Source organism: Gymnoscopelus microlampas (genome assembly GCF_963454915.1).
Source record: "Gymnoscopelus microlampas genome assembly, chromosome: 24".
Lineage (NCBI taxonomy): Eukaryota > Metazoa > Chordata > Actinopteri > Myctophiformes > Myctophidae > Gymnoscopelus > Gymnoscopelus microlampas.
In genome coordinates this window covers 309,880-319,879 of record NC_139961.1, presented here as the reverse complement: position 1 = coordinate 319,879, position 10,000 = coordinate 309,880, and the positions used below count along the sequence as shown (strand labels likewise).

The window sequence follows — 10,000 nt, the reverse complement described above, 5'->3', positions numbered from 1 at the left end:
GTAAAATCAATGTTAAATTTAACTCTGAGAGTGTACACATGGAACCAAATGGACCCGTTAGGGTCCATTTGGTTCCATTTGTACACTCTCAGAGTTACAGACCCATAAGGGTCCATTTGGTTCCATTTGTACACTCTCAGAGTTACAGACCCATAAGGGTCCATTTGGTTCCATTTGTACACTCTCAGAGTCACAGACCCGTTAGGGTCCATATGGTTCCATTTGTACACTCTCAGAGTTACAGACTCATAAGGGTCCATTTGGTTCCTATCTATCATGTAGCTGGGGACCCCCTGGAACCCCCTCAAGTACCCCTGGGGGGTCCCCGGACCCCACTTTGAGAACCAATGCCAGTAGACTACTATAAGTTTACATCAATCATAGCCTCTCAAACCCCAGACACATTAATTTGCTACGACGCGTATAATGTGCCGTCGCCAGAACCTACCCAACATAACAGACATACAAGCTGTCGACGCGCTGCGTCATGGCGCGTCGACAGCTTACAGATCTGATCTTTCGGGCAGCATAAACAATTAGTCAGGGGATATTAGCAGAATATTTTCCAATCTTGGAATAAATTCCTTACCAAAAAAAATCTTCACCAATGTGTTTGTAAAGGTGTCTAGTAACACATCTCACAAAGACTGGAATTCAGTATCCCTAGGAGAATTTATGGCAGCTCCTTTAAGTTGGGGTACCCACCATAACCTTGGTTAAAAAAAAAATCAAAAAAAAAAAAATCAAAATTTAATTATGTTTTAAGTAGCATGTGAGGGGTCAAACTAGGGTGTTTTTATGATTCTGAATCCATTGCAATCATTTGTTTTGCACCAAAACCACTCCTTGGGCTAAAAACGGCCATAGCCATGTATACTTTTTGTGTAAAAAGCCCATTGAGATTGGGCCGTTTTTAGCCCAAGGAGTGGTTTTGGTGCAAAACAAATGATTGCAATGGATTCAGAATCATACAAACACCCTAGTTTGACACCTCACATGCTACTTAAAACACAATGAAATTTGTATTTGTTTGGGGGATTTTGTTTTTAACCAAGGTTATGGTGGGTACCCCAACTTTAAGGAGCTGTCAAAAATTCCCCTAGGGATACTGAATTCCAGTCTTTGTGAGATGTGTTACTAGACACCTTTACAAACACATTGGTGAAGATTTTTTTTGGTAAGGAATTTATTCCAAGACTTTTTTAATATCCCCTGACTAAATGAGGCGCGACGGAGTATACAATACTGAGCATTCTGGGAACCAAATAATCCTGTAAGGTTCTGTAACATTACATTACGCGGTCGACGACATAGACACGTAACTTTGCTTGTAGGCTTGTAGGTTCTCAACCTGTGGGTCGGGACCACGACGGAGCTCGCAACAACGCCTCTCGAGGCTTGTAGATCTGCAATTTTCGCAATATTTATCTGTGGAACCCGAGTCAAACAAAATGGGGGTCCCCGGTTCAAATATGATTATTTTTGGGGGGGTCACGGTCTGAAAAGGTTGAGAACCACAGCTTTAATGCAGTAAACATGTAGACCCTCCAGAAAAAAGCAGGCTAAAATCCTTGATTCTGCGACGAATTATGCGGGTGTTTTTTGCAATTTTATGCGGTGAAATTGCGAAATATGCGGAAAGTTGTGAAATATGCGAAATATGTTAAAAGTTGCGAAATATGCGATGTGAATCGCATATTATGCGATGCGATGTGCATATTATGCGATGCGATGCGGCCTTTTTGAAAAAACTTTACCCCCGCATAATTATGCGCCATTTTGCTGATTATGCAGTAAATTCTGCGATCGCATAAACGCATTTTTCTGGAGGGTCTAAACCATAGGCTGTATAAATGAGATGGACAAACCCCCTCCGCTGCTTTCTACAGACCCAAAATGAAGACTGTAGGTCCGCCATATTTCAATATCGCGTCAGAATGAGACCAGACCATTATTGGTTGGGTAGCTTGTCAATCAAGAGCGGGGGGTGGGGAATTAATGCTATTGGTTGTGTAGCTTGTCAATCAAATCATCCCGCCCCTCCTAGAGAATAGCCTACTTTATCGTCAATTTTATAATAAATAGGACCATAATTTAGCAAAACGCATATCCTGATGATTGAAAGGAGACTTTAAACTAGCGACTGGAAGCATGTAGAATTTATGACCATTTTTATTACAGTAAGAAAATCTAGTCTAAAGTTTGTCAAAAAACCTTGCGTTAAAATAAATTCTCTCTGACACCGCAGGGTAAAACAGCGTCACTCTGGCCATTTTGTCGGCCTCATCGTAAATATGTAAGACTTGCCCCTTGGTCTAAACATGAGCGTAGCTTTACCGTGGTGAAGTGCTGAATATTCACCCAGCTGGTTTTAACGAGACAGCGGCGCAACATGAAAATCCGACGTTTCGAAAACGTGCTGCTGTCACAGATGATCCGACCGTCTTATAAAGAAAGGAAGCATATGCCAAGATAACTGAGGTTATATTAGAGCTGATGCTGAGCTAAACATGTTTGTTTAATTTCAACGTTTTTATATTTAAACTTTATGATGAAAGGCCGCGGCGGCCACACACACACACGCACGCACGCACGCACGCACGCACGCACGCACGCACGCACGCACGCACGCACGCACGCACACACACACACACACACACACACACCAGCCGTTGTGCTCGTCTCTTGTTCCTCGGCCTAGTGGGAATGTGCGTGTGAAATTTCACGGAAATCGCACGCTGTGTTCATGGTTTGAGGCAGTTTGTTCAAAACGGACCAATCCTGCAAACTTTGGAAGCCAACCTTAGCCAATGAGGATGTAATAAGGGAAATGGGACAGATCAGGGTTGATCACATGACTATAGAGATACTGTGTACCGATCTGCATGACGTTTGGATAAAATCTGTAGGAGTAATGTAAAAAAAATGGGTTTTGCACAAATCGGCCTCCTGGTGGCGCTATAACAGGCCCATGTGAAAACATTGGGGCAGAGGTTCTGAATTGGCATCCAGGGAGTGTGTGTGCACAGTTTCGGAGCGACCGGGCCAACGGTGCCGGAGATTAGCTGCTCACACACAGACAGGACGGACACACATACACACACACACACACACACACACACACACACACACACACACACACACACACACACCAGCCGTTGTGCTCGTCTCTCCTTGTTCACGTTAATGAGCAGCATGAAGCAGCTTGACACATTATTGATACATTATTGACACATTATTGATACATTATTGACACATTATTGATACATTAAAGGACGACTTCACCACTTTTCAACATATCTTCATATAATAGGTCCTCACTAATGCTCATGATAAAATGATAAAAAAAAATCTACTTGGTCTCTGTCTCATAGGAGGACTGTGGACAGTCCAGAAACCCGTCTACCAGTGACATCATCGTTAGGCAGGATTTTTTCCCCCAAAAAAGATTAGAATTTTTTTTATTCCGATTCTTATTAAGGCGAGAAAAATGGCATCTATTATTGCATCGCAACTTTCCAGGAATACAAAGCCTGCAGTTTCTATTAGCTTGGATTCCCCATCGATGATGTCACTGGTAGACGGGTTTCTGAACTGTCTACAGCCCCTCCTCTGAGACACAGACTGATTTAGAAGAAAATGGTATCATTTTATCATGAGCATTAGTGAGGACCTATTATATGAAGATATGTTGAAAAGTGGTGAAGTCGTCCTTTAACTGTTGAAGTTCAGCTCATTTCACATCAAGTTACACACTAATGTTTTTAATCATTAGCATGAGTAAGGACATATTTACATACTATTTACATAATATTTGCATATTTACATAATTGTTTATATATATATTTTTTAACACTTCCAGGTCGTTGAGCGCAGAGCTGACCCCGAGATGACCCTGTTGACCTACCTGAGGAGGAAATGTATCCTTACACACACACACACACACACACACACACACACACACACACACACACACACACACACACACACACACACACACACACTGTGTCCTATAAACTGTGACTCAACAAAGATAAACACAGTTGAACTTGGACGGCCCTAAAGTATTACATAAGTAACTAGTAACTTATTACTGTTCCAACTCCAGTACTCTCTCTGTGCACATGTTGGTCCTCTTCCTGATTGGTCCATCTGGTTTATTTCCACTCCCTCTAGTGAAGTGCAGTGGTGTAAAGTAACTAAGTACATTTACTTAAGTACTGTACTTAAGTACAATTTTGAGGTATTTGTACTTTACTTGAGTGTTTACAATTTCCAATACTTTTACTTCTACTCCACTACATCTCAGAGGCAAATATTGTACCTTTACTCCACTACAATTAGTTGAAAACTTTAGTTACTAGTTACTTTTCAGATATAAATTATGATATTATGAAACATACATTAACCACTTCAGCCCTATTTTATACCTAGGCTATTTCCGGGTCTAATTCGGGTCTAATTCGGGTCTAATTCGGGTCTAATTCGGTCTAATTCGGGTCTAATTCGGTCTAATTCGGGTCTAATTCGGTCTGATTCAGTCTAATTCGGGTCTAATTCGGTCTAATTCGGGTCTAATTCGGTCTAATTCGGTCTAATTCGGGTCTAATTCGGGTCTAATTCGGTCTAATTCGGGTCTAATTCGGTCTAATTCGGTCTAATTCGGGTCTAATTCGGTCTAATTCGGGTCTAATTCGGGTCTAATTTGGGTCTAATTCGGTCTAATTTGTGTCTAATTCGGTGTAATTCGGGTCTAATTTGGGTCTAATTCGGGTCTAATTCGGTGTAATTCGGGTCTAATTCGGTCTAATTCGGGTCTAATTCGGGTCTAATTCGGTCTAATTCGGTCTAATTCGGTCTAATTCGGGTCTAATTCGGTCTAATTCGGTCTAATTCGGGTCTAATGCGGGTCTAATTCGGTTTAATTCGCTCTCATTCGGTCTAATTTGGTTTAATTCGGTCTAATTCGGTTCTATTTAAGGTTCTAAGTTAAGTTCCAATGAAAGATGGCCTTTCAAGAACTAATGAAGGATAAATAATTTGTACTGTTTTAACTTTGATAACATAAAAACTAACATATATTTACATAAATAATAATTATGGAAAAAAATACAAAAAAAAAACATTTTTTTTTTTTGGGGGGGGGGAATATGGCCAGGAACCACAAGGAAGCTCCTCGGGGGCCGCACGTGGCCCGCGGGCCGCCAGTTGAATATCTATGAGATAGTTGTTTACCCTCCCTCTAGTGTTGTGGCTGTGGGTGTCACTAACTTGTTGGAGGTATTTAGTCAGATATGTGGGTATTATTACTAACCCTAACCCAGAGTCCTATTGACTATTTTGACATGTTTAGTTGTTTAAACCCTGTCCTCTAACCCTGAGCCGTCCTAGGCTAGCAAAATGAGGTAGAGAAAGGTGGGCCATGGTGGGCCCCCCAGGCCGAGAAGTGGTCCAATCAGTTTGTTTTGAGAGGTTTGAAGCTTTAGTCTTTAGTGACGTTGAGATGTTGGAGAACCAGGAGGTGCAAAAGCATAGTCAAAGAGCGTCTGAATCAGGCTCCTGAGAATGTTAATGATATGTTAATGATATGTTAATGACGTAACGTTATGCTAAAGGGTCCTGAGAATGTTAATGATATGTTAATGATATGTTAATGATATGTTAATGACTTAACGTTATGCTAAAGGGTCCTGAGAATGTTAATGATATGTTAATGACGTAGCGTTATGCTAAAGGGTCCTGAGAATGTCAATGATATGTTAATGACGTAGCGTTATGCTAAAGGGTCCTGAGAATGTCAATGATATGTTAATGACTTAACGTTATGCTAAAGGATCCTGAGAACACTTTGTTGACAAAAGAGGAAATTCTGCCCAAAAATTTGGTTCTTTAATTTACTTTTCTTTTTACGGATCCATTTGGTTCCATGTGTACACTCTGTGTGTGTGTGTGTGTGTGTGTGTGTGTGTGTGTGTGTGTGTGTGTGTATATAAATGTATTAATATGTTAATTCCTTAACAAGCTCGTTAGTGGGTCTGGTCGGAACCAAGCTGGGATGCGCCGAGGGCGGCTGCGGAGCCTGTACCGTGATGGTGTCCAAATACACACCTCATCTACACACTGTGCTGTATCCTGTAGTGTGTGTGTGTGTGTGTGTGTGTGTGTGTGTGTGTGTGTGTGTGTGTGTGTGTGTGTGTGTGTGTGTGTGTGTGTGTGTGTGTGTGTGTGTGTGTGTGTGTGTGTGTGTTAATGATATGTTAATGATATGTTAATGACTTAACGTTATGCTAATCAGTCATTATTCAGTCAATGCGTGTCTGGCTCCAGTGTGTTCAGTACATATGAGTCATTATGGTAATGATATGTTAATGATATGTTAATGATATGTTAATGACTTAACGTTATGCTAATCAGTCATTATTCAGTCAATGTGTGTCTGGCTCCAGTGTGTTCAGTACATATGAGTCATTATGGTAATGATATGTTAATGATATGTTAATGACTTAACGTTATGCTAATCAGTCATTATTCAGTCAATGCGTGTCTGGCTCCAGTGTGTTCAGTACATATGAGTCATTATGGTAATGATATGTTAATGATATGTTAATGACTTAACGTTATGCTAATCAGTCATTATTCAGTCAATGCGTGTCTGGCTCCAGTGTGTTCAGTACATATGAGTCATGTGACCACAGTGGAGGGGATCGGCAGCACCGCCCGAAAACTACACCCTGTACAGGTACACACACACACACACACACACACACACACACACACACACACACACACACACACACACACACACACACACACACACACACACAGTGTAGGACAGTGGTTCTAAAAGTGGGGTCCGGGGATCCCCAGCTAAATGATGGGTAGTTAGGAACCAAATGGACCCTTATGGGTCTGTAACTCAGAGTGTACAAATAGAACCAAATGGACCCTTATGGGTCTGTAACTCAGTGTACAAACCAAATGGACCCTTATATGGGTCTGTAACTCAGAGTGTACAAATAGAACCAAATGGACCCTTATATGGGTCTGTAACTCAGAGTGTACAAATAGAACCAAATGGACCCTTATGGGTCTGTAACTCAGAGTGTACAAATAGAACCAAATGGACCCTTATATGGGTCTGTAACTCAGTGTACAAACCAAATGGACCCTTATATGGGTCTGTAAATTCAGTGTACAAATGGAACCAATTGGTCACAATTTTCAAAGATAGGCCTACTGGGGAAACGTTTCAATAGCAGACTAGATTCTTTTTTGTAAAGATTTAATGTTTCCTACTCTCAGAGAGTCAATATGGTTTTAGAACTAACAGATCAACATCTCAGGCATTGATGGAATCCATTGAAAGAATCACAGATGCAATTGGAATATTAATTTACCCCAACAAAGCTTTTGACACTATCTATCACAACATATTAATAAACAAACTGGAGAAAATTGGTATTAGAGGCATTGCAGTAGACTGGATTAAAACAAAGTTATTTGGACAGACGTCAACAGTTTGTGAAGCAGGGCAAATACAGCTCAAATCATTTGGACATTGCTTGTGGCGTGTCCCCCAAACTTTTCATTCTTTACATCAGTGGTTTTCAACCAGTGGTCCGGGGACCACCAGTGGTCCTTGAGGGAGTTCCATGGGGTCCCCAGCTAAATGATAGATAGGAACCAAATGGACCGTTATGGGTCTGTAACTCTGAGAGTGTACAATTGGAACCAAATGGACCCTAATGGGTCCATTTGGTTCCAATTGTACACTCTCAGAGTTACATTAACATTGATTTTATAATAAAAAATTGGGGTCCCAGAGATATAAATGCCATTAAATAGGGGTCTGTTGCCTAATGCATGTTAAACTGGGGGTCCTTGAAATTGATTTATTTATTGTGGGTCCCTGGCATAACTTTTCAAATGGGGGTCCCTGGGCTAATGTTTGTCAATTTGGGGGTCCTTGACGCAAAAAAGGTTGAAAACCACTGCTTTACATCAATGATATTTGCCAAGTTTCTAAGCTGCTGTCACTGGTACTTTTTACAGTTGACACAAATGTTTTTTTTGCTCTGGGGATTATCCAGACGATAATATCAAATAATTTGGAATAAACAGGGATTGCTTTTTCAAATGCAGTGTTTACACATGTTCTTCAGACTGGATGAAACTGTTTTTTTTAATCGATCATATCGATATCGGTTATATCGGTTATCGGCCATAACACCGATATATTATATCGGATATCGATATCGGCCAAAATGTCACATCGGTGCATCCCTAGATATATTTATAGATTCATAATATATTCATCATATATTTATAGATTCATAATATATTCATATATTCATCATATATTTATAGATTCATAATATATTCATATATTCATCATATATTTATAGGTTATAATATATTCATATATTCATCATATATTTATAGGTTATAATATATTCATCGTATATTTATAGGTTATAATATATTCATCATATATTTATAGGTTATAATATATTCATATATTCATCATATATTTATAGGTTATAATATATTCATATATTCATCATATATTTATAGGTTATAATATGTTCATATATTCATCATATATTTATAGGTTATAATATATTCATCATATATTGATAGGTTATAATATATTCATATATTCATCATATATTTATAGGTTATAACTACATTGATAAAAGCAACAATGAAATCTGTGTCCGTGTGTGTGTGTGTGTGTGTGTGTGTGTGTGTGCGTGCGTGTGTGTGTCTGTGTGTGTGTGTGTGTGTGTGTGTGTGTGTGTGTGTGTGTGTGTGTGTTGTGTGTTGTGTGTTGTGTGTGTGTGTGTGCGTGTCTGTGTCTGTGTCTGTCTGTGTGTGTGTGTGTGTGTGTTGTGTGTGTGTGTGTGTGTGTGTGTGTGTGTGTGTGTGTGTGTGTGTGTGTGTGTGTGTGTGTGTGTGTGTGTGTGTGTGTGTGTGTGTGTGTGTGTGTGTGTGTGTGTGTGTATGTGTGTGTATATGTGTGTGTGTGTGTGTGTGTGTGTGTGGTGTGTGTGTAGGAGCGTATAGCCCTTGCTCATGGGTCACAGTGTGGGTTTTGTACCCCCGGCATCGTCATGTCCATGTACGCTCTGCTACGCAATAACCCCGCCCCCAAGATGGCCGACATAGAGGAGGCTTTTCAAGGTACACACACACACGCATATATACACGCATATATACACGTGTACTGACAGTAGCTGAGTTGACTAAAGACCCCTGCTGTGAGTTAGACGGTACAGAATAGATAGAAGAACAGGCTGGCTTTCTTAAAATAACCATTACAATTCCAGAGTTTTTTGTTTTTGTAAATGAATAATCATATTCATGTACAACAGACAGGAGATTTTTAAGAATGACAAAGCTATATATTTTCTCAACCATTTCCTGTATGATCAATCAGAGATCTACTTGTTTGGGTTTGAGAGTTTTGAGAGCTTCTCGCTCAATTTTGTATAAAATTTAGTATAATGTCAAATCTATCTCTGTTTGTACCTTAAATCTCTGTTTCTCAAGGCTGAGGGCTCCATACGGATTAATTTACCAATTCGGACCGCCTTTCACGGATTGATTTTGATTCACTCTCCGTCTTCCACGGACTATGTACAGTTCCTGTACAGTTATTCTCCATTTCTGGATGGACTCACACCACTATGCACTATTAAGTACAGTTATTTTCCATTTCTGGATGGACTCACACCATAATTGATTCTCACCCTTCTAGACGTTGATATGCCAGAGATCAGGCAGTACGAACAAATATTTTACACATTAGTTATCGAATATAGTTTTCCAGTCTTCATGGCTCTTTCCTCCATCTTTACTTGGCGTACGGGTCCATTTGGTTACGTCTCTGACAGCGATCTCCACTTGGCTAGTGGTTCCACTGTTCAGTGGCTCTCAAATGCAGCGTGTCTTTCTGTGGCTATGTCCTCCTGCTGTGTCAAAGCCTCTTGGTGGTTGA

At 40.2% G+C, this 10,000-nt stretch overlaps 2 protein-coding genes across 2 annotated transcripts in view; one reads left to right on the top strand and one right to left on the bottom strand.

Moving 5' to 3' along the window:
- The window catches only part of LOC311041025 (target of Nesh-SH3-like), a gene marked incomplete at its 5' end in the record, with an annotated part of 759,687 nt that overhangs the window by 441,535 nt on the left and 308,152 nt on the right, over window positions 1–10,000 (bottom strand). The gene's annotated exons all lie outside the window — the stretch shown is intronic.
- The window catches only part of xdh (xanthine dehydrogenase), a gene marked incomplete at its 5' end in the record, with an annotated part of 71,530 nt that overhangs the window by 1,635 nt on the left and 59,895 nt on the right, over window positions 1–10,000 (top strand). Inside the window, 4 exons of the mRNA XM_084051400.1 lie at window positions 3,863–3,920; window positions 6,031–6,127; window positions 6,631–6,739; window positions 9,057–9,183. Of these exons, the coding sequence (XP_083907526.1) occupies window positions 3,863–3,920; window positions 6,031–6,127; window positions 6,631–6,739; window positions 9,057–9,183 (391 nt within the window). The remainder of the gene's footprint in view (window positions 1–3,862; window positions 3,921–6,030; window positions 6,128–6,630; window positions 6,740–9,056; window positions 9,184–10,000) is intronic.